Source organism: Hemitrygon akajei, chromosome 15 (genome assembly GCF_048418815.1).
Source record: "Hemitrygon akajei chromosome 15, sHemAka1.3, whole genome shotgun sequence".
NCBI classification, from domain to species: Eukaryota; Metazoa; Chordata; class Chondrichthyes; order Myliobatiformes; family Dasyatidae; genus Hemitrygon; species Hemitrygon akajei.
The window spans coordinates 76819391-76844559 of NC_133138.1; the positions used below are offsets into that span (position 1 = coordinate 76819391).

At 40.5% G+C, this 25169-nt stretch overlaps 1 protein-coding gene across 5 annotated transcripts in view; it reads left to right on the plus strand.

The window, feature by feature from the left end:
* fam53c (family with sequence similarity 53 member C) overlaps positions 1–22558 on the plus strand; it is a 99025-nt gene extending 76467 nt beyond the window's left edge. For all 5 annotated transcript variants that reach the window (XM_073067830.1, XM_073067835.1, XM_073067832.1 and 2 more), the window contains one exon: positions 21183–22558. In XM_073067830.1, coding sequence (XP_072923931.1) covers positions 21183–21437 — 255 coding nt within the window. In that variant the 3' untranslated portion in view covers positions 21438–22558. The remainder of the gene's footprint in view (positions 1–21182) is intronic.
* Positions 22559–25169: the final 2611 nt, after the last annotated feature.

Below are 25169 nucleotides of genomic sequence, written 5' to 3' on the forward strand. Positions count from 1 at the left end.
CTCCTGAAGCGTAACTGTGACTGTATAAATATTTCCTGTTAAATCTGTTGACCAAATCCAAGTTGTTTAGTAAATCTATTTAGTTTTATCAAGTTTTGCTTCCGCATTGGATTCTTGCACAGATTCTCATTTTTGAAATTTCTCTGCAATGCTGAAAATACCAAGCACATGAACTACTCTTTGTTGTGCAGTATACTCACTCACCAGGTGTGCAAGGTATAATAGTATGTGCTAGATATGCAAATAAAATATTTAGTATGCATACCTCATCGATCTAAATCAACATTCCCAAACATTTCCTTGGCTCCCAGACCACATCGCCAGCATAGTCTCTGTCCCTTTCTGGCCATTACATAAAAATGAAAAAGAATTTTGATTTATGATGTACAGTGATGAAAATAGGAGCTGAAAATTCAAAGCACTGATAAGTAATTGCAAAAATTATTCAAATTGATTTAAAATTGCAAATAAAATTGTCTTTAATTACAGTAAAAACAATTTTCATCACCAATTTTAGAGCATACACTAGTAGTCCAACTATTCATTGCTTTTTATGATTCATTGCTTTTTCACCTTTCAATGAGATTGATGGGCTTGGTGCAGTGAGATCAGCTTCTCATCATCAGGCTGAATGTCACTTAGAAGGAAGCTCAGATCTCCACATACAGTAATTTGCAGTCTGTTTTGTTGCTTTGAAAGAAGTTGGACAACTCCACTGAAACCGCTCTCCACTAAATATGGTGTTGGAAGGCAATGAAGAACATCTTGACCTTTTTCCAGTGCAGAATCATGTTCTTTCTGCAATCAAAAGTCTTGATATCATTTTTTTTTAACCTCAGCTTCATCTCAAGTCATTTTGTAGCAAGATCAATTCTTCCTCCATCCTTCCTGTTAATTCCTCATTACAAGTGTTCAGGAATGGATCGAGAGAAGATTCTGAAATCTCTTTGTCATGTCTTTATACAGCTCACGCAGATGGGCACAGTATACTTGAAGGTCATCTGGTATTCTTTCTTGCCCTTCCAATTCAGAGGCTCAGAAATTGGAAAAGCTTGCACTGTCCAATGTTGCACTTAACAGAAAGGTGGAAATGACTAATTTGGCTTTGATAAGATTCATATTATTTCCTTGCAGTTGAAGACTGTTTTCATTAAATTTTGCAAATAATTCTAACAAATAAGCAGTGTCATGGCTCATATTCTTGAGTTGATTACTGAATGAAGCATTCAAGTCTTCAAAGAATTTTATCACTATTTCAAAAACGCATAAAAGTATCTCGGGCAATTTCCTTTTGAGAGCCATCTGAATTTTTTGTACAACAGTAAGCCTTCAAACTGTTCTTCATTCTCAATGCAAAGCTCTCGAAATAGTCCAGAATTGAGTGTGAGACTTGATTTTATTTACCACTGTGATAACAGTATTTAATGAATTGTGCTGCCAGTCACTACAGTTTTTTGCGACACGATGTAGTCTGTGAAAATGTCACATACCACTTTTCAAGAAAGTAATAACCCCACTGTAGCGCCCTGTTGATGGTGTCCCATCTGATGGTGAGTGGAATGACCACTTTGGAAAAATTACTCAACAACCCACAATATTGACTCCCCCATCATATCTGTTTCCAGTCCCCTTGCAAATAATAATTCTTCAACCATGCTTTCATCTTTCAGAATCAAACACAACCAAGAAGCAAAAATTGATTGCCTGCCAGATTTGACTTGGCCAACTACAGAGCCAATTCTGTGTCCTAAGTATGTTGCACAATGTGTCTTCCACATTCTAAGACATTTCATTTATTTGTCTTTGAACAGAGTTGTTGCTGCATGGAATAGTTTTAATTATTTGGTCTGATGACATATGCAAAACTGTTCTTAGAAGTCCCTTCACTGGTGGCAGTATCAGTTCTTCTCCAGATGGGGCTTTCCAGATATAGCAATGAAGTGTTTGAAGCATGCAAACCATCACTGTTGTTGTGAAACACTGATAAAAATGTTTTCTGAAGCATGCAAACCATCACTTTTGTAGTGAAACGCTGATAAATATGCTTAGAACTATTTTCCATTTCTGAAAGTTTTCACAAAGTGACTGAAAATAAGCTAAGTTCTTGTTTGCTCCAATAGTGTAATCTCTTCAGATGTTCAAGGAGCCTGGATGGTTTCATTGCCTCATTTGGGGTAAAAAAAAAAAAGCTTTTTAAATCAGCAGTCACATTGGCTACTGTTGGTTGCTTGGTGTTGGTATAAATCCATTTTTCAGATACTCTGCACTTTTTTGGTTTGGTCTGCTTCTGCCATTTTTGTTATAGCTTAACGACCCCAGTCAATCTCCTATCATTTAAGCTCAACCCTAAGATTTGCGGTCAATAAAGGGGAAAGTTATGATGTCATCTTAGCTCAGGCAAAACCTGACTCTGTTGAAGGTACATAAAGTGGAGCAGCAATATCCCAGTTCGTCCATGGGCTAGAGAAATGTGGTCAAGACCATTCAAAAGGGCAACTTCGGAGCTTTATCCCATTGAATGCCATACCCTGATTCACAGGAATTGCATCACTGTGTGATTTGAGTATGGGAATCGTACTAACTAACACTGTACTACAGCAGTGAACAGTAAAAATGCCCGGGCTGTGCCCAGAACTAAGATAATTTCTTCAGTCCAGATTTCTCATGATTTGCCAAATAATCCCTCAGCTGCCCCTTTGCTACCAAATACCTACCCCCATGGCCTCCTTTATCTTTAATGGCCTCTTAGAAACTGCCACTGCCCGGGAGAGTGGGTGGGAGGGTTGATATCACCTTCTTTGGGAACCACTGATCTAAATAGAAAGTTGATTTTTCAAAGAATCTGTGTCCTTAATAGTCTTAACTCTGAGAAGAATTGCACTGTAATTTGTTGTAAATTGTGCCAGGTGTAATATTTAAGAATGGCAAATGAGGTCAGAATTGTAAATAACAGACGTAAATGATCTTGGTGGGAAGAGAAAGATTTTCCTGACTTATTCTACTCGGTGCCTAGTAGCAAACTATCGTGGGAAAATGAATTTGTGAAATCAAGGTAAGAATTATTTTAGAGGAACAATATTTCTCATTGTAGAGTATTATGCAGGCCAGGACTTGCTGAGAACATTCAATGAACATTGTAGTATTAAGAACACAGCTTTATTATGACAGTGATGACTTAATGGATAGAAAGCTTTGTACAAGTATGGTTTGTGAAGGTAACATTATCAATCCAAAGTGTTTTGCACTGTGATACCTATGATTTAGAACACATACAGTAAATGATTTTTACTAATGGCATCTGCTATTCTGCAAAAAAAACACTACGCAATACATCTTCAAAACCAACATGTTAGGTTTTCAGAAATTCCTTCCAACCTTATTTAAACCACACCCCCACCCCCATAGATATTGATCTTGTTGAGACAATGCTTCTACCCTCTGCTTAGAGGGGACCCTTTGTCAAAACAGAGTAAAAGATCAAGAAGAGGTCTAAATAGACTCAACAAACTTTTAATCATTGTAACTAATCCTATAACAATTTGTGCTAGCAAGTTAAGAACAAGTTGTATGTGAAACAGTTGAAGGAATTTGAAGTATATTTTTCTCTGAAAGACAACCTGAGACAAAGAAGAGATTACTAAACGTTGGTTATGGCAGTGGGTTTAGAGCTGAGGGATAGGGAGAAGCAGCAGCCTCACGGAGAGATGACCTAACTTATGAGGTCTAAGCACAAAGCACAGGAGCCAAAAGAAGTGGGAATGTTGAAAAACCCACACAGAGAAAAACAAAGGGTTTCTGTATGGGGAGGATTTAGGCATGATGGGAGTTTCAGGTCAAAATTAAATTTAAATACTATACAGTGTGAGCTATGATGCATAAACAGCAGAAGTTTGGAGGAACTGAATTACAGAATGCGGAAGGTGGGAAAGGAAAGGATTGAAAGAGATTCTGGCTATTTTTGGAAATTGCTGAACTTGAGGGACAAAATAAATTGAAGGTTTCAATAACAGGTGAGTTGGTGAGGGATCAGTACACGGTATTACAGATGCATTCAGCTTAGACATCCCACGGGAGATGCATCGAGCCGGGCTCATGTATTCCATGAACAAACACAAAATCCAAGAAAATCAATGCAGCTGTGCGTTTCTTGGTAGACCTGATCTAAGATGGTCTGGGCATTGTCCTTGGGTGTGAATAGTGTTGAGAAAAGTTAGATTTTTAAAAATATTTTGGTAGTTCATTTTTTATGTCTCTAATACTCATTGAGATTGTGGCTGTATATGTCTCAGGCGTGAGAGAATTCAGATTTTAGACTCTTCTACTGTTTGGTTTCAATCTAAAGTGAGTATTATAATTCTGCAGACACAACATTACAGTTCAAAGTAGGTTTATTATCAAAATACATAAGTCACCATATGCTACCTAAAGATTCTTGCATTTGCAGGAAGATAATAAAATACAATGTAACTTATGAAAAACTATACATAACAAAGACTTACAAATAGCCAGTGTGCAAAAGAAGACAAATCATGCAAATAAAAAATGTAAATAAATAATACTGAGAACATAAGTTGCAGCATCCCTTTACAGTAAGTATAGTTTGTGGAATCGGTTCATCATTGAGTTGAGTGAAGTTATCCATGTTGGTTCAGGAGCCAGATGGTTGTAGGATAATAATTGTTCCTGAAGCTGGTGGTGTGAGGCATAAGGCTCCTGTACTTCTTGTCCAGTGGTAATCGTGAGAAGAGAGAAGGACTTGGACAATGGGGATCCTTGATGGATGCTGCTTTCTTGTGCAACACTCTTTGTAAGTGTGCTGTATGATGGAATCAATAATGAAGTCAAACATCCCTTCCAATTAGTCCTTTTATGAGAATCACGTCCTTTGATGTTGTGTAACCTTTTCATTTGTAGGTATTGTTCCCCTTAAACAGCATGGCACAGAGCAAAATTTAATATTGCATTTGATTCCTCACTGCTAGCTGGAAAACGTCTTGCATATTTCTCTGGGCTCAAAGCACAGTTATAGAGAAAGGTGTTCTCCAGATTAGTAGTTACCATTTTCCCAAGTCTCTAATGTATCTTGGGGTCACTTTTGGCCCACCCAGCTTTCACCTACAGCTCTTGGCAATTTTGTTCTTAATTTCCAATTGTAAACTGCATGTCTCTGAGCTTTTACTTGAGTTCTGTTTGTATTTTTGTTGCCTCTCCCATAAAGTGAGGTATGACAGTGTTGTTAAAGGCAGAGAAATCCCAGCTTCTTTCCATCCAGTGAAAGACTTTATAAAATAAAATTGTTGGCCCTGTAACTTTTTTTCTCTCCCCCTTTCCTGTAAGGAAGTACCTGATTTCCTCTTGGCAGTTAACTAACAGTTGTGCCTTTGAAACTGGAACCTTGCAGCTTAGGATCCAGGGATAAAGGTAGAGTTTTCAACAGGTGCTGGAGAGCTTTTGTTTCCTCTTCCTTTCTCCTTTAGTCTCGGGACTTTGGTGAAAAGTTAATTCTGGACTTGAGGAATCAAATCAGGGATCTCTGCAGATTATCTGATTACTTCTGCAGTGTAAAGAAAGCTAGCACAAAGGAACATTTCTTTTTCAATTAACGATGCTCTAGGATTGCTGCTACCAAGCCAGTCCTTGTAGAGAAGTACAACTTAGAAACATGCCCTTCAGCCCATCTAATACATGCCAAAACCATTTAAACTGCCTGCTGTCATCGATCTGCACTGGGGGCATAGCCCACCATGTCCCTACAATCCATGTACCTATCTAAACTTAAATGTTGAAGTTGAGCTCGCGTGCACCACTTGTGCTCATTCCATGTTCTCAAGCCACTTTACAACCCTATATACGTGTGACGCCACTTTCAGTGAATTATGTACCTGTATTCCCAGATCCTTTTGTTCTACCACACTCCTTAGTGCCCTACCATTTACTGTATAAGTGCAAAACCTCGCACTTTTCTGTATTAAATTCCGTATGCCATTTTTCAGTCCACTTCTCCAGCTGGTCCAGATCCCTCTGCAAGCCATGATAGCTTTTCTCACTGTCCACTACAGCCCCAGTCTTGGTATAATCTGCAAATTTGCTGATCCAGTTAACTGCATTATCACACAAATTTTTGATATAGATGACAAACACTAAAAGACCCAGCATCGATTTCTGCGGCACACCACAAGTCACAGGCGGCCAGTCAGATAGGCAACCCTCTACTACCACTCTGGCTTCTCCCAGTTTATTACCTCATCCTGAATGCCAAGCGATTGAGCCTTCTTGACCAGTCTCCCATGCGGAACCCTGTCAAGTGTCTTGTTGAAGTCCATGTAGACAGTATCCAATGCATTGCCTTCATCTACTTTCCTGGTAACTTCCTCAAAACATGGTTAGATATGACCTGCCACTCACGAAGCTATGCTGACTATCCTTAATCAGTTCATGTCTGTCCAAATACTTATATATCCGGTCCGGTCCCTTAGTGTTTAATCAAACACTGTCAGCATTATGAAGCTTTCATTGAATCTCCTGTGTTGTTCATGTTTTTACCATTATATCTGATTTTGTCTCTGAAGTACAAAGGTAGAGTCATGGAAACAGGCTTTTTGACCCTCTGAGTCATAACAATCTATACTAATTCCATTTTGTTTAATTCCATATTCCTCTATGTTCTGTTCATCCAAATACCTGTCAACATGTAATTGTTCCTGCTTCCATCTCTAACTCTAGCAGCTCTACCAGATACCAACTACTCGTCTTGTGGAAAGTTACCACTTGGATATCCCTCTTACCTTAAACCTGTGCCCACCAGTTTTAGACACACTTACCATGGAAGGCAGATATTGTCTGTCTACCACTCTGTTCTATCTATGATGATGTTGGCTATCTACCCTGTTAGCTAATGGTAACTCTGTTTATATCACTGCAATACCAACATTCTCCGTGAATCATATTAGAAAAAAACTAACTGAGTAACTGCCGCCTGATGTTATAGGTATTTTTACTGGATTAAAAGCAGCTGGGTGAAGATGTGACTGCTCAGCTCTTTATCCTAGAGAGACATGCCCTAATTCGGCAATTATAGTTTGTGGTGTAACAGCCTGGCAGGATGTTTATAACTTACAAAATCAGAGAGTTGGGGAAGGAGGACTGTGGGTCTAATTCAGGTCCTGACTGGCACTTGCATTTCCCAACAGATAGGAACTGCAAAGTTTCATACATTAGGAAACCTTGAATGACCTCATTCTTCCTCTGACCGTAGGGATTGGAGGTAAAATGTAGCAGACAAACTATTGTCTTGATTGAGATCCATTAACTCAGCAGAGCCCTGGTGTAGAACATGGAGTGGCTTAGATCCAGCTGCTAATAATGCAATATATGCTCCACCTTTATAAAATAAATATGCACTGATCTCCTGGTTACCAGTATACCTGTTATCTATCCAGTTCCTATTATATGGGTGTGTAGAGTAAATACTGGTAAAAATCCTTTCTCTAAAGTACCATGTTCATTATCAATCTGTAGTAGGCTGGAATTAAATGTTCTTACTGATCAAAAAAGGTTCTTTTTTTCAATATTTATTTGGTAGGAAGGGCACAATGAGATAAAGAAGCTGTTTGTTCTTTCCTGTTGAGCCATCTGTGATAGCTGGTAATTATGTATTGTACAGATTGGCATTTAAGCCTGATTCCAGACTACAGCTGAGGTATCTGCTCACAGGGTGGGGTGAGGGGGGTGGGCAGTGTGGTGGGCAATAATTGGGAAACACAGATTTTGTTGCATCTTCTTGGTTTTATGGTGCTGGGCCTAATTGTGCTCTCAGTTTAACCTTGAACAAACCCCAGGATTCAGTATGAGACATCTCATTCACTTTCTGCAGATGCTGGCTATCTAGGGCAGCATACACAAAATGCTGGAGGAACTCAGCAGGTCAGGCAAAATCTATGGAGAGGAATAAACAGTTGACATTTTGAATCAAGACCCTACATCAGACCTCATGTCCTGATCTGGTCTTAGTGAAGGGTCTCGGCCTGAAACGTCAACTGTCTATTCATCTCCATAGAAGCTGCTTGACCTGCTGAGCTCCTCCAGTAATTTGTGTGTGTTATATTACATAGAGATCAACAATTTAATCTTGGGTCATCTGAACACATTAAACAGCAATATTAGGTAGTGAAATACTAAATTCTAATCTATAAGCCAGAAAACCAACTGTGTGCTGCCCTTTATATTTAGAGGTTGCCCTAATTTTAATCAGTACTTATTGATGTCATTTGCCGTTTCCCACTGAAATGCTATTTTCCAGTTCTTGTCCTTTTCCAAGTACATGATGGCTATAATATCCCACCCTTCCTGTTAAGGGATGTAAATATAGGACCAATAACTCCAAACACTGCACATAGTTGTTAGGCAGACTGCCAAGTACTCTATTCTGACTATATGTATTCTGAACGAGTGGGTGTTTTTCAGTTGTAATTTAGTCTTGTTTCAGGTTAACTCCTAAAATTCTGAACTCAAGGCATTTTATTTAAAGAGGGACTTAGTTCTTCGTTTCATACCAGTTAGTGTTAACCTATTTGTGCTTTTAACAGGCAGTGTGTTCATCCCAAGTCACATAGGCTAGATAAATGATGCTGATTTAGGTGTTCCATTAAACATTCACAGATCAGGTGCAGTGCAAGTTTGCTGACCAATAAAACCACCTCTACTCCCAGAACTACTCTGCAGTGATTCTCTCTAGTCCTGAATTGATTTAATGTGCCATTTATTCTGAGTAGTAAGTGGATTATAAAATCCATCCCTAACCCTGAGCCTGTGGCAGAGGGATCTGTGCCATTTAGCACATGGGTGGTGTTCATTGCTGCAAGCCTGGCAGGGCAAGTTATATAGTACAGTATCTAGTTAGTGTTCATGTATGTATTGGATAGTCCTTTGGTAATGCTACTGGATGTGTGGTTATAATGCATGGCAGGACCCCACTGAATGTTTCGTTGTTTAATAGGAGTAGTTGTGGAGGGAGGAAGGATATTATTAAAGTGAACAGATGGGTGACAAACCATGCACCGAGTCATGTACTCTTAATAATGGATTTTGACAAAAAGTAGTTTTTCTTTTTGTCTCAATCTGCACTAACACAGAACTGATTTTGGGATTCCCTGTGCATTTTGGTTGTTAGATGTTGTTGTGTTTGATGACACCATACCACGTAATTTGTTGGTTTATTATTGTCATTTGTACTGAGATGCATTGAAAAGCTTCTTTATGAGTACAGATCATGCCATACATCAGTACATTAAGTTAGTAGAAGAAAAACAGAATGCAGAACATAGTGTAATCATTTTAAAACCAGATTGTAGCAGATATGTTTAATTTATTAAAACAAATGGGAATAAAGCTGGAGATAAGCCAGACACTGCAAGAAGTCACAGTGCACCTTCATGTCACCTTTGTCTTGTCAAGGAAGAGAGGATTTTAAAATAACTCTTATTAGTCAAGGTCTTAATAATCAACAAAGGTCTTTGTGCTTGAGATGTGTCCCATTGGAATGTTGCAGTTGCTTTGGTACCGAAATTCTCCTGCTATTGCTTGCTGTTCAGTTTGTAAAAAGATTTTATCTAATCATAGTACTCACTGGCCTTGACAGGTATCAGAAGAGAATTTTGGACAACTGTAACCTGTATTCTGTTTCCTTTTGTTGAAAGTCTTGAGATAGTGACTGTTTTAAAACAAATAAAGGATGTCAACAACGTTGTCAGGTTGATTGAAGTAAGCTCAGGGCTATGTGGGGTGATGATACAGGCAGATGGAGTTAAAAAGTCATTGACCTAGTCAGTACCAACACAAAACAGAGGACTGAAACAGAATATTACTGCTGTAGAATTGGAATCCACCCTCTTTGTCTTTTCTATCTACAAAGTTAGTGAGTGAAATTAAGTGCACTTACACACTTTTACTGTGGTGTAAAAGAGAGACAGGTGGTGTATGCAATTGCACATTAGTGAATTTGACATCTGAGCTCACTGTGGTTAGTAAGGCCTCTTGTTACAAGCATTAACGTTATCCTCTACTACCAACCACTTCCTCTTCCCAGCCCTGCTCCCCAGACACAGACAGTGAGTGCTCAGCAAAAGTGCAGGGTTTTACACAGTTCTGGTTAGCTCCTCAACAGCAGATAATGTTAGGTGCTGCTAGGTCTCATTCTTATTGTCTTGCTCAGGCTTTGTACTGCAGCATAGCTCTAGAGCACAGTATCTTGTTGCTGTCTCTTGGTTGTTCATTATGGAAACTTCTTGGTGTTGCTGCAGTTGGCTGTAGCCTACACCCAGTACAATTCTAATCAAGGTTTCAGAGACACTACTAATTTTTAATTTTCTTTTACTGTTTCCTCTGGAAAAGGTACATACTCATGTTGAAGTATGGCTCTTTAATTGTCGACTAATTTTTTTTCAATGTTAGCCTTTTTTTTGCTGGGTTAGTTTTTGTGCTGAGAGTTGTCTAAACCCCTAAATCTTGTGGTGCTTCAGAACTCGAGGCTGGTGCTGCCATCAGCTGGTCAACATATGCACAATTTCCTGACACTGTCTCGTTCACACTTGCTGTCCCTCTGTCTTCAAAATCAGAATCAGGTTTAGTATCACCTGCATATGTTGTGAAATTTGTAAACTGTGGCAACAGTACAATGCAATACATTAGTGGTCACCAACCTTTTGAAACCCAAGATCCCCTACTTCGGGCTTAGTGAAAGGCAAGATCGACTCCAAATCGATTAGTTACACGCATGCGCAGCGGGGCAGAAAAGACCAGAAGTAGAAATAATGTATGAACACCAGGTGTCACCATCCTTTTGTTTTGCACTGCGGACCGGTTTAATATTGACAGTTTTCTTGCGGACCGGCTGATTTGGGGGGCTGGGCGGGTTTAAACGCCACCAGAATACAGCGATACTCGAAGAAGGTTCCTTATGTCCAGTCTATTCCGCAATTTAGTTTACGTGGCTCTCAGCACTTAGCTGCTGTCCCGCTTACTCACATTCTTAACGCCGGAAAAAAAACTCAGCGGGTTTGTATTTAAGTGCGGGGTCCTTGGACTGAGGGTACTGAAGCAATTTTGAGGGCTTCATTGCCTCATTAGACAGCCTCCGGGCCCCAACTTCAGCCTCCCGCCCGCCCGCCACCTTGGCCAGGTGCGGCTGGTCGTGGGTGGGGTGAGGTCCCAGTGCCAGGGCTGTGGTGGTCACAGTCCGGAGAGAGCGAGTGACTGAGCGAGGAGTACGACAGGGCGCATCCCCCCCCCCCCCCCCCATAGGATCTATTGGCTGACAAAAGTTTGTTTCAGTAGATCACAGTGAGGTAGCTGCTCTGCTACTTACGAAACCCTGAGCCCAAATTAGGTTGTCTGCGAATATTTCAGCACCGGGTTCTCCATAGACATTCGGTGTGCTAAACAGGTTTAGAGGCGGTGCCCATCTGTCCGCGCTCCAGGCCAGCAGCAACGGCACTTCCTGCCAGCCGCATGAAGCGGCCGGTTACCTGAGACCAACCAGTGATCCCTGGCATGAGGGTATCACTGCGTTTAGGCGACTGATGACCTCGCGTGCATTCAAGTTCAACAAATCACATAGTTTCCTCATGGCCTGGTGGTTAGGGACCACTGAACTACACTGTGTAGTCACGTGGCAGGGGAGCTACACACATGCACACTGGGCAGAAGGAACAAAACTAAAATCCCGCAACCCGGAATTGTGTATTTATTTTTCTTTTTTTTTTGGAATCCACTGGGAAAGTCTTAAAGATCCACCAGTCGATCGCGATCGACGGGTTGGCGACCACTACAATACATGATCATCTAGGGACAAAAAACTATTACAGTATGTGTGTGTGTGTATGTTTTTATATTAAATTAGTGCAAAAAATAGCAAAACAGAAGTAGTAAGGTAGTGTTTGTGGGTTCAATGTCCATTTAGAAATTGGATGGTGGAGGGGAAGCTGTTCCGGAATTGTTGAGTGTGTGCCTTCAGGCTCTGTATGTCCTGACGGTAACAATGAAAAGAGGGCATGTCCTGGGTGGTGGGGATCCTTAATGATGCTGCCTTTCTGAGGCACTGTTCCTTGAAGATGTCCTGGATACTACAGAGGCTAGTGCCTCCCAGTGAAGAGTCAGTGGAGCTACTTATCTCCAGTCCTAACTCTGTGCTCATTTTCCATACCTTGGATAGCGAGCATAAAGTTATTAGACCATATCTGAACCCTATGTCTGCATTTGGCGCATCCATTACCACCAGTGACCACTGGGTGACATTCAGGAGCAGTGATCCTTCCTTACTACTGGGATGTCTCTGTCTACTGAGAGGTCAGCTCAAACAATCCCATCGCCTGCCAAGGGTTGCATCCTTCTACCCACCAGGCAAAGAGGAACGAGACAGCCCTCCAGCTCATTAAATAAATTGGCTGAGGCACTGAATTAACTTGGTGGCTCTCCAGGATTTGATGAGTTAAGGTACTAGTGTTGATTTTCATACTTCCCAGTCCGTTACTTCATGGACATATTTATTTCAATTATTATTTAGCACTTCTAGTAAACTAATGAAAATGAAATACTATACTGTGAAGCGTGGTGGAAGGAGCATCACGGTTTGGGGCCACTTTGCTGCCTCAGTGCCTGGACAGCTTGCAATCATGAGGGAACAATCGATTCGGAATTGTATCAAGAATGTCAAGGTGGTGGTCCGTCATCTGAAGCTTAATAGAAGTTGGATGTTGCAACAAGACAATGATCTGAAATACAAGAATAAGTTTTTTTAAATGGTTTAAAAAGGAAGAAAAGTTTGTGTTTTGGAATGGCCAAGTCAGAGTCCAGACCTTAAACCAATTGAGATGCTGTGGCATGACCTGACGAGGGCTGTTCATGCAAGGTATCTCAGGAATATTCAATTGACTTTATTACTTACATCCTTCATATAAATGAGGAATAAATATCTTCATGTTATGTCTCTGTCTAAATGTGCAATGTACAATTTATAGTAATTTATAATAAATAGTATATACCACAGGACAGTCAATATAACATAGAAATACAGTTGCTTCAGAATGAATTAAGCAGTCTGATGGCCTGGTGGAAGAAGCTGTCCCGGAGCCTGTTGGTCCTGGCTTTTATGCTGCGGTACCATTTCCCGAATGGTAGCAGCTGGAACAGTTTGTGGTTGGGATGACTCAGGTCCCCAATGATCCTTCGGGCCCTTTTTACACACCTGTCTTTGTAAATGTCCTGAATAGTGGGAAGTTCACATCTACAGATGCGCTGGGCTGTCTGCACTACTCTATGCAGAATCCCGCGATTGAGAGAAGTACTGTTCCCATACCAGGCAGTGATGCAGCCAGTCAAGATGCTCTCAATTGTGCCCCTGTAGAAAGCTCTTAGGATTTGGGGGCCCATACCAAACTTCTTCAGCTGTCTGAGGTGCAAGAGGAGCTGTTATGCCTTTTCACCACACAGCTGGTATATATAGACCACGTAAGATCCTGGGTGATGTTTTATGCCAAGAAACTTAAAGCCGTTCACCCTCTCGACCCCAGATCCATTGATGTCAATAGGGGCCTGCCATCTCCATTCCTCCTGTAGTCCACAACCAGCTCTTTTGTTTTTGCAACATTGAGGGAGAGGTTGTTTTCTTGACACCACTGTGTCAGGGTGGTGACTTGTTTTCTGTAGGCTGCTTCATTATTTGAGATTGGGTAATCAGTGTAGTCTTATCAGAAAATTCATTGGCAGATTGAAGCTGTGACTGGTGACACAGTCATGGGTATACAGAGAGTGACGGGGGGAGCTTAGTACATAGCTCTGAGGGACTCCTGTGTTGAGGGGCAGAGATGGGGGAGCCCACTCTTACCACCTGCTGGTGATCTGACAGGAAGTCCACGATCCAGCTACACAAGGCAGGGTGAAGGCTGAGATCTCTGAGCTTCTTGTTGAGCCTGGAGGGAATTATGGTGTTGAATGCTGAACTGTAGTTCAAGAAGAGCATTCTCACATCAGCATCCTTCTTCTCCAGGTGTGTAAGGACAGTGTGTAGAGCTCGGCTATTGCGTCATTTGTCGATCAGTATTGACAAACTAAAACAGTTTTGTATGGAGGAATGGTCTAAAATTCCTCCTTACAGTTGTGCAAGTCTGATCAGCAGCTACAGGAAACATTTGGTGGAGGTTATTTTTGCTAAAGGAGGGTCTACCAGTTATTAAATATAAAGTTTCACAGACTTTTTCCAGCCTGGACCGTGAGAGATTAAACAATGTGTACAATTGGTGTGTTAGTAGTTTAGGCAGATTGTATTTGACCACATTTTATGAGTAACTAGTGCAGAATGTCAGGTAGTTGCAAAGGGAAGACAAGCTTGAATGAGAATAAGCAGTCAAGCCTACTAATTAGCAGGGGAAGCTAATAATAGCAGGCTAGTCTGAGGCTGCTTCTATCAGGTAATTCCAGAAAATACTGGAAATTTGTGGAATTTTCCTACGAGTGTGGGAAGAGAAACAGATTTAATGTTTCAGGCCGAGCAGAAGATTTGAATAGGTACATTGAGGAGTTGGGGCTTGTAGGTAACTGGGTATTTCCAGGAAATGGGAGTAGCTGGATGGACAGCGTGGAGAGGTTGGTTCAAAGAGCTTGTATCAGTGCTATATTGTTTAGCCTCTTGCTGTTCGTTATTTATATGAATGATATTGATACGGATGCACAAGGCTTAATCAGTAAGTTTGCAAATGAGACAAAATTAGGAGGTGTTCATAGTGAAGAAGGTAATTGTAGATTACAGGAGAATCTTGATTAGTTAAGGAAGTTGGCTGGGAAGTGGCAAATGGATCTCGATACAGATAAGTGTGAGGTGATACATTTTGGAAAGACAAGTTGGCATGGAATTTGTTCCATGAATGGTAGGGCATTAGGGATTGCAATGGAACAGAGAGACCTCGGAGTATGTGCATAGTTCATTGAAAGAAGTATTGACGATAGGCAGGGTGGTGAAAAAGACATTTAATAAGCTGACCATCAGTCATTTCACTGGCTTGGGACACCATGTTGCATTTGTATAAATCATTGATGAGGCCACACTAGGACTACTGAGTACAGTTTTGGTCACTCTTGTATGAGAGGTATGGTAAAACTGAAAAAAGTGCAGAAAATATTTGCGAGCATGTTGTGAAAGCTAAAGGACCAGAGTTCGAGGGAGAGGTTGTCCATTCTAGGTTCTTGAGAGCGTAGGAATGTTATGGAAATGTTTAAACCGAAGAGTGGTGTATGTTAGGTGGAAGGTAACGGATTTTCCCCCATTGTAGGGGAATCCAAAACAAGATATAGGTTGAGAGATGAATAATTTAAAAGGGACTTGAAGGGCAACGTTTTCCCCAGTGGGTGGTGATTATATGGAATGAGCTGCTGAAGGGAGTGGTTGAGAAAGCTCTTAGTTAGGTACTTGCAGGAGTGGGGCTTACAAGGCTATCTATGGGCTTTATGCAGGAACTAGCTGGGTGAGTACCACGGTTGGCACAGACTTGTTAGGTTAAAGCACCTGTGTCCATGCTCTATCACTCTGTGACTATGTATGAGTCTGTCCATTCAATAATGGAATTCATTAGAGAACCCAAACAGCATGTATTTCACAGTATTGATCAAGTAATACAGGCCAAAAGGTTTTTATGATTTTATGTTTGTCAGTAGAGGTAGTGAAGGTTGAGATTTATTTGTTGTGTTCCCTAGTAATCCAGTAGGAATAGTAGAGTGCAGGATCAAGGATGGCATACTTATTAGCATAATTTCTGTGAAGTCTGAAGTTGAATCAAATTAAAATATGTATATAATGGTTGGTTATGAGACCAAATTTAAAAGCAGACTCTTTGACAATTTATTTCCTTGTCAAGTACTTTAGATTCTCACAAACAGTTAAAATGTCTTGTATATACCTTAAGAAACATGTTGTTGAGCCATAATACCTCAGTCAGGTTAAAACAATTCCACCTTTACAAGGCCCTATCCTTGAAATGTAGTACTTGACACTGGGTCATTTTGTCAGGAATTGACAATCTTGAATGTGCCATGGTCTATCACGTGTCAGCCCCTAGCTGTAGACCCTGGTCTGTCCTAGAATTGGGTGTACACATTTGCTGCTTCCTACTCTCAAATAGCAAAGTGACATTCAAAAATAGGGCCTTGATATCCCCTTCCTTACCAAATCCTAGTACTGCCCTGTTTAAGATCTGTATGCCAGCCATCTGGGAACTTCTTTTAGCAACATTACAACCATGCTGCTCAAGTACTTTCCCATCTTTACCCAAACATGTTTTATGGTATTCCAAATTTCTTGTATTTACACCATCTTCCTGAGGTGCTTTCATGTTTTAGATGAACTAGGTAAATCTGAAATGTTTCTCTGTGTTAAAAAGCTAGGTAATTTAAATAGAGAGGGATGTTGGTAAACGTTTGATAAGGGTAGAAACCTCAGCTGAACTAGTATGGCTCAGCCGATATAAACAGCCTGTATGAAAAAGGCTACTTATTTATCAAAAGAAGTTGTGAAGACTTTTAAAATTCACAGGCAGTCATTTTATAATAGCACTTCAAGATTGGTGTTACTCAAAACATATTTTAATTGCAATCCCATGGTAAAATTTTAATTTCATTTCATGAAAGTTGCCAGAAATTAGCTGGAGTGTTTGCCATTTTTTGTAACCTGTTGTATTGTCTACAGTTTGGAAAAAAAAATTGAGCTAAAATTTAAACTTCCTTGAACTAAAGTTGCAAAAAGGAAACAGTTTGAGTTTTTGGGAGTGAAGTGAGGCAAACTGAATTTTGCTCACCCGTGTAATGATATTTAAGTACAGATATAGAGCTGCTTGTTCTGCCAGATCCTCATGTCCAGCACATTTTAAACCAAAGGTACAAGCCCAAGAACTAAATATTCCGACGTGTACAGCAGCCTTTAAACAGCTGGCTTTGTTTCCCTAAGCTAGTGGACCAGGATCAGCCTCCCACTGCAAAAATGTTGGAAATTCTTTGAATCCTTTTGTCCATCAGCACTGAAACTCTGAGATGTTCCCACACTTAGTCCTGCAATGACTCCAGGTTTCAAAGCTGTTCACCGCTCTCCCTGTTGGTAGTTAATTGGAGTGAGCTGATAAATGGTTTCTTAGCAGCAGGGAAAGGGCAGCCCCAAACAATCGAATGATTGGTGTTCTTTTAAAGAAAAGGATGCAGGGGCTGCTTTTTACTGAGGGATGTGAAGAAGCTGGTTGTATAATTTATTGAAAATGCCACTGGCCCTGTGACAGTGTCATTACTAATGAATGCAGATATATCATTTCCTTGCTTTTATCTTCCTGGAAAGTTGATAAGCTTTTCCCCCACTCATCTCTGTATCCAGTCCCAGATGTGTTTGTTTCATTTGTAGTGAAGTCCAGTTACTCTTGATCATTCCTGGGACAAAAGGGTTACCTCAACAAATGATCCTGGAGAGGAAAGTTAAGGCAAAATATTTCTGCTGATAGCCTTCAGTGGGTCTGTGATCATTAATATATTTTGGCCTAACAAAGGGTTAGAGGCCTAGAGATAAATGCTGCCACAGTGTTTGTTGTCTTTGGCATTCATCTGTAGATTCTGGAAAAACTCTGTTTTCTCATCACTTCTTAAATTTTCTCACTAATTATGGTAAAATGTGGCATCCTCTTCCCTCTCATAAAATGCAAGTTTGGAGCTGTCAGTCATCCTCATTGTATAGTGGTGCTCGAAATTTTGTGAACCCTGTAGAATTTTCTCTTTCTGCATAAATATGACCTGAAATGGGATCAGATCTTCACATAATTCCTAAAACTAGATGAAGAAAACACAATTAAATAAAAAACACAAAAAACATACTTGTTCATTTACTTATTGAGAAAAATGATCCAATATTACATGTCAACACGAGGAAATCTGCAGATGCTGGAAATTCAAACAACAACACACACAAAATGCTGGTGGAACACAGCCGGCCAGGCAGCATCTATAGGGAGAAGCGCTGTCGACGTCGAAACGTCAACAGTGCTTCTCCCTATATATGCTGCCTGGCCGGCTGTGTTCCACCAGCATTTTGTGTGTGCCAAAATTACATGTATTTGTCAGGAAAAAGTATGTGAACTTCTGGGGTAATGCCCTCTAAAAAGTTATTTGGAGTCAGATGTTCCAGTCAATGAGATGAGATTGAAGGCATGGGTTGCAGAGGTGCCCTGCCCTGTTTTTTTTTAAAAAAAAAGACACTAAGTCAGGTTACTGACAGAGCCTGTTCTTCTCAAGAAAGATCTGTTTATGTACACCAAGCCTTGATCAAAACAACTTACAGAGGACCTTAGAAGAAGAATTGTAGAGATGCATAATGCTGGAAAAGGCTACAAAAGCATTTTTAAAGACCAGGGTGTTCATCTGTCCACAGTAAGAGACATTCCCTACAAATGGAGGAAACTCAGTACTGTTGCTACTCTCCCTAGGAGTGGGCTTCTTGCAAAGATCACACCAAGAGCTCAACGTGCAATGCTGAAGGAGGTGGAAAGAGTCCAAGGGTAATGGCAAAAGACCTGCAGAAATTTCTAGAACTTACTGAAGTCATTGTTCATGTGTCCACTATAAGAAAAACACTGAACAAAAATGATGTTTATGGGAGGAAACCACTGCTCTTTTAAAAAAAAAACACATTGCTGCACGTCTCAAGTTTGCAAAAGACCACCTGGATGTCCCACAATGCTTCTGGCACAATGTTTTTTGGACAGATGAGACAAAAATTGAACTTTTTGGCAGAAAGGCATGCCACTATGTTTGGAGGGAAAAGGGCACTACACACCAACATCAAAACCTCATGCCAGCTGTGAAGCATGGTGCAAGGAGCATCATGGTTTGGGGCTGCTCTGTTGCCTTAGGGCCTGGACAGCTTGTAATTGTACCAAGACATTTTACAGGAGAATGTCAAGGTAACAATCTGCTACATGAAGCTTAATAAAAATTGGATAAAGCAACAAGACAATGATCTGAAATACGAGAGTAGATCAATAACAGAATGGTTTAAAAAGAAGAGAACTTGTGTTTTGAAATGGCCAAGCCAAAGTCCTGATCTTAATCCTATAGAAATGTTGTGGAAGGACCTGTAGCAAGCAATTCATGCAGGGAAGCCCACCAACATCCCAGAGTTGTAGCAGTTTTGTAAGGAGGAATGGCCTAAAATTTCCTCCAAGCTGACGTGCAGGACTGATCAACTGTTACTGGAAACACTTGGTTGGAAGTTATTGTTGTACAAGGGGGTCACACCAGTTACTGAAAGCAAAGGTTCACATACTTTTTCCAAGAGATACATGTAATATTGTATCATTTTCCTCAATAAATAAATGAAGTATAGTGTTTTTTTGTGTTATTTACTTAACTGGGTTCGACAGTATCGAGTTTTAGGACTTGCATGAAGATCTGATCACATTTTAGGTCATATTTGTGCAGAAGCAGTGAAAATCCCACAGGGTTTACCAACTTTCTAGCACCACTGTATGTTGAATGAGGCGAACATAAAATCATAAAAATTCATGAAATGCACAGAAGTTGTAGGTGGTTTGTCCATGTGTGGTTACTCAGTCAGGAAGACTGAAGGTTGTTCCACTTCTGTTCAATCACTTGTTAGGAGATTGGAATGCCTGGTCCATTTCTGTTTTCTCTGGAGGGGAAATCCTTGCCTACTCCAAATGCTATCCAGATTCCTGCAGTGAGAAGCTGTACCACACAGATTGGGAAAGTCACTGAAGGAATAGCTTGCACTCGTGCTGCCTTTCTTTGAACTCTGGCTCAAAGTACTCTACAACTAATTAAATAATTTGAAAATATGGTTACTGGCCCAATTCTTTGTTTATAAAACTAACTAATAAGTTTTTAAATATTTGCCATTCTACCATCATTCCTAAGATGGGTATGGGGCTGGTGAAGGCCAATAACTGTACCATTGTCTATATGAATCACTGCATCTTAAAAACTATTTCATGTACTCTGAGCTACTGAGATATTCAATAAGGAACTGTATAAATGGAAGATACTAGTCTGCTGTGTTTTCAACCCTGGTCAAATAGCTTGACAACACTGGGGTTGAGGTGGTTAATGATTTCAAAGGGTAATTGTCAACCTTCCTCACTACAAAGCCTAACCCTGTCATGTAAGTGCGTGCACTGGTTGTTGTTCTCTACTACCACCAATTGGTAGCAATTGAACATTACACTAGAATACTCTTGCCAGTCACCATAGATTTCCACCTTGGAAGACATCTCCATTCTAATCAGATAAGAAAAAATACAGCATGATACCATCTTTTAAAGGTTCAAATAACATTAATTTCAGCTTGTCTTTATTTTTAAATAGGAAAGCTGGTTTTGTGTGTGATGTGGGGGAGATGGAATAGAGGGGGTGATCTCTTTAACACAGAAGTGGAATGGCTCACTCAGCTGAATCTACATGTCTTCCATTTCCCCACTTATCCCTGTATAGCACTTCACCTGCTATAAAAGTAAACCCCTCTTGCAGTGCTGATTATTATTCTGTTAGAATGAAATGATTAGAGTGGAATTTATGCATTGTACAGAATCCCAGCAGAGCTGATGTGTAACCAAGGTTCTTTATTCTTTGTATAACTGCAAATCAGTTTATTGATAAGTCAACCTCTAACAGTTTGTAGAGGTGTCGTTAGACACACAGGCCAGAAAGGTCATAAATTCAGTCTTTGGTCAATGGTGAGTTTGCTCATTTCAAGTACTCACTCTAGGAATGAGAATCAGTCAGCATTCCTTCTGATAATTACATTATCCTCAAACTGCATGTGCTTATATTGAATCGAAGTGCAATTGGTTTATCTGAGCTGACTATAGTATCTGTGAAATGTCCAGTAGAAATTTGTCCATCTTTGGCAGTGGCCAGCAGAAATCATGAAGCAGAAGGTAGAAGTGGCCAGGAACAGAGAAGTCCCAAGTGAACACTGGGATATACTCTGTTTCTATCACAATATTAATTATCATTGTGGACTCTCCCAGTTTGCAAAGCAGATAAAATTTCAACTGCTGTTTACACAGTCTACTGCTTCGGTGCATAATTTGCCGGGGTTGATGTACATTGCCCTGTAAACATACTCTTTTTTTTTGTTCTTGTTGCAGAGGAGAAACCTGAGCAGTCCTTGCCTAGAAACGGAGAAAAAGAAATCCCCAGAGGGCCAGTCACCTGACTCTACCTTGGACACTGCAGGCTTCAGGCTGGACTTGTCACATAGTTGTCCAACGAGAAGCTGCCGGATTGAAACACTCAGTGAAAGTGAGGAAGAGGAGGATGCTAAGAATTGTGGTGGCACAGAGGCCTTCCCATTCCATCGCACATGTGAGGATTTAGATTTAGACATGATTGAGGAAAACTGAACAAATTAGTTAAAGTAATATCAGGACCTTTGTATCCCACGAATTATGCCTTAAAATGCAAATCCTTAAGTACAAAATACAAAATTGACATAGATTGCTCTCCCCAGCAGATTTTATCATTACACTACTTGATTGGACAGTTCTTTTGTGAGGAGGGGAGGTGACGTGAGCTGGGACCTGTAAATTCCCTTTCCCAGGTCAGCAAGGTTTAGGTCTTGCTGGAGAAGTTGTGCCATTCCTCTTCCTCACCTGCCACTTCCTGAGCCTCTTCAGATGATGAACTGCGTAGGCTAAGCTTCACTCCACTCAACATGCTAAAGCCTGCATGCCTCCAGTGCATCTGCAATAAACCTGTGGGACAGTCGGGGCGATAACCAAATGGTGCCTTCAGAAGCAAATGAGTCGGAGTAGGAATTGATGAGAAGCAAAGGGCCCTTGACGTTTATAAACAATACTGCAGTTTAAGAGGGCCCTGAAATTGACTCCTGTTTTCAGCTTCACATTGTTTCAATAAAGCTACGATTAATGGCTTAGATTCTATCTTTTTTCCCATTGTCTCTACTCTACCCCTACCCCACAGGCTTGGAGATAAAGCAAAATGTAAATCTGTGCACTGTATTAAAAAGGTTAGGTATTTCTGGACTTGAGGCTAAGCATACCCTGTTTCTGAGGGAAGCTACACTGGTGGGAGATGTCATTTTCTTCACTCTTCTTGGCTGAGGTAAAATCCAGGCTTGAAGTTGCTGTGTAATACGGCCTGGATTTTAACAACTGGCTGACGGATTGTGCTGGCTGGTGGTGACGAGAGAAGTGAGACGAATCAGTCAAGTGAGGCCAATTTAGTTTACTGATGGTTTGCAAGGTGGGTAGTGACTGTAACATGTCTGTTTTTGTTACTTTGTGTAGACTGTATTTGAAGAGACTCTATATTTTGTTGTACTTTAGCCCTTGCACCAAATTTATGAAATACAATCAAAGATTCACAATTTCCTGCCGATTTTCTGTGTCCTTTATGGGAAAAACGCCTAGCATTTCTAATAAATTTAATCAAAAATTGTGATAATATAACGACCACTGCTCTTTATTCATGACCTTAAATAAAAAAAGAAACTTTTTTTGAAGAGTTTGAGTGTGTGTTTTAAATTTGAATCTTTTAAGCAGCCTTGTGGTAAACCAATAAAGAAACCGGGCCGTCTTCATTTCTGAACATGAGTTAGCCAGGTAGTGGTGGAAATGATACAAGTACAACTTGCATCAGTGGCAGTCATCATGCACATAAGGAGACGGTGGAACTTCACTGACCTGATTGATTTGGGGTAAGGATCCCTTCAGCCTTGAAGATTGTAACTTTTCCAGACATTCCTTTCTAAGACTTGCACACACACATTTGGCAGGGCCACACCTCTACCTAGCCTTTAAGAAGAAAAGGGATGTTGTGACTGTGATCAAATTCATCGGAGAGACACTGAGACTGGTGAAATAGAAATCTTTATTTGTTCCAACAAGCAGGCACTCTCAGTAGAGCCTCACATATTTTATACCCCTTAAGATCAATGGTAACAGTGGGAGATTTGATATAGTTGCAAGGTCATAGTTCACTTCAATATTTTGGGTTGACAATATTTCCTTTGAATTGCATATCTCCATTGGGAGAAAACTGAATGTTCAAATACCTTGGCTGGGACACTTCCCTGCACTAACACAATGGTGCAAATAAGTTGGCCATGTTGCTTGGTTCGATGCAAGCCAGTTAACAACCCCATTTTCTTAATGTTTGACTGTTCCGTTTGCAATCTCTTGATCTGTGGGCCAGTTTAACTTCAATTTGCTGCTTGCAATTTACAATAAGAACTGAAGGCTAATTGCAAGCGTCCTGAATGTATTTACATTTACAATAAGAATTGAAGACTGGTTCTTGCTTAAATTAATATGCTATATTCACATAACTTCAGAATACCCCCTAACAAAGGAGTCAGCAGAGAGGAAGAAAAGCAAGCACCAAACCACTTGCCATTCACTTCCAGCCTACTCAGAGATTAATTTTGCAGCATTAGACCTCATATTAACATTCCTTAAGTACTCCCCGATACAGTAATTGACAGGTACAAGTATTAATGCGGACACTAAACTACAGGATCTAAACATTAAAACTTGATGATTTGTCCAATATTTACCCAATTTGCATTGGCTACCTATAGTCAATCCACTTAAAATACTTCAGTTTGCTGAGGTCTTTATGAGAATGTAATAATAAAGTCACCAGGTTGAATCAAAGAGAAAACACAAAAAAAAGCCTTTTAATTTGAAAATAGCTTCCCAGGTAAAATCTCTTTTCAATAATTGGTTTATTTACTGAAACCTAGAACAGTCTAAAAATTGATGATATAGTTCCATTTGTATTTGATATAAGCTACAAAGCTAGGTAATATTCCTCACAGCACCTTCCCTCTCCCAACAAAATATGTCTGCATTTGCCTTGTTGTATTGAGGAATCTTGTTCAACATGCTTTGACCCAAGTGTGGCTGGACAGTTTGACTCCTGTGGACACCTAATCCAACCTTGAGTAAACATTACCTATTTGAAGAGATATTTGTTACTTCAAGAGTTGCTACGCAGTAGTATGAACCTCCCTGAATGTATACTTTTGAGGCTGTGGGGTTTTTCTTCTCCTCTCTCTCACTTTCCTGAGCTATACAACCTGCCACCGGTTAATGTGCTTGTTACCCAATCCGTCTTCCACTTCTGTTTCTCCAACATAGAAACCAATTCAGGACCTTGTTAATGAAAACTTCTGCCAAAAGATGTATTCTGCCTTCTGTTCTTTATCAGCAGCTTGAACATCAATCATATTGACTTAACTTTCTGGTCAAAATCAAAAAAAATGTTTTGCTATACTGTCCGACTTTCCCATGATGGAATATTTTTAAAAAACCCAGTGAACACTAAACACAAGGGATTCTGCATATGCTGGAAATCTTGAGCAACATGCACAAAAGATGAAAATGGAAGTCCTCGTGTAAGACCCCCTAAAGGTTAACTTGCAGGTTATGTCGGTGGTAAGGAAGGCAAATGCAATGTTAGCATTCATTTCAAGAGGACTAGAACAGAAAGGCATGAGGGAATGCTGATGCTATATACTGCACTTTCAAGTACTGTGAGCAGTTTTGGCCCCCTTAACTAAGAAAGGATTTGCTGGCATTGGAGAGGGTCCAGAGGAGGTTCGCAAGAATGATCTTAGGAATGGAAGGGTTAATATATGAGGAGTAAACACAAAGTACACTGCAGATGCTGTGGTCAAATCAACAGGTACAAAAAAGCTGGAGGAACTCAGCAGGTCGGGCAGCATCCGTTGAAATGAGCAGTCAATGTTTCGGGCTGAGTCCTGACGAAGGGTTTCGGCCTGAAACGTTGACTGCTCATTTCAACGGTTGCTGCCTGACCTGCTGAGTTCATCCAGCTTGTTTGTACGTGTTAATATATGAGGACCGTCTGTTGGCTCTGGAATGTATTCACTGAAGTTTAGAAGAGTGAGGGGGATCACATTGAAACTCATCAAATGTTGAGGGACCTAGGTAGAGTGGACATAGATAGGATCTTTCCTATAGTGAGGGAGTCACTATATGACCAGAGAGCACAGCCTCAAAATAGAAGAATGTCCCTTTAGAACAGACATGAGGAATTCCTTCAGGCAGAGGGTGGTGAATGTGTGGAGGACAAGGCGAAGGTGGATC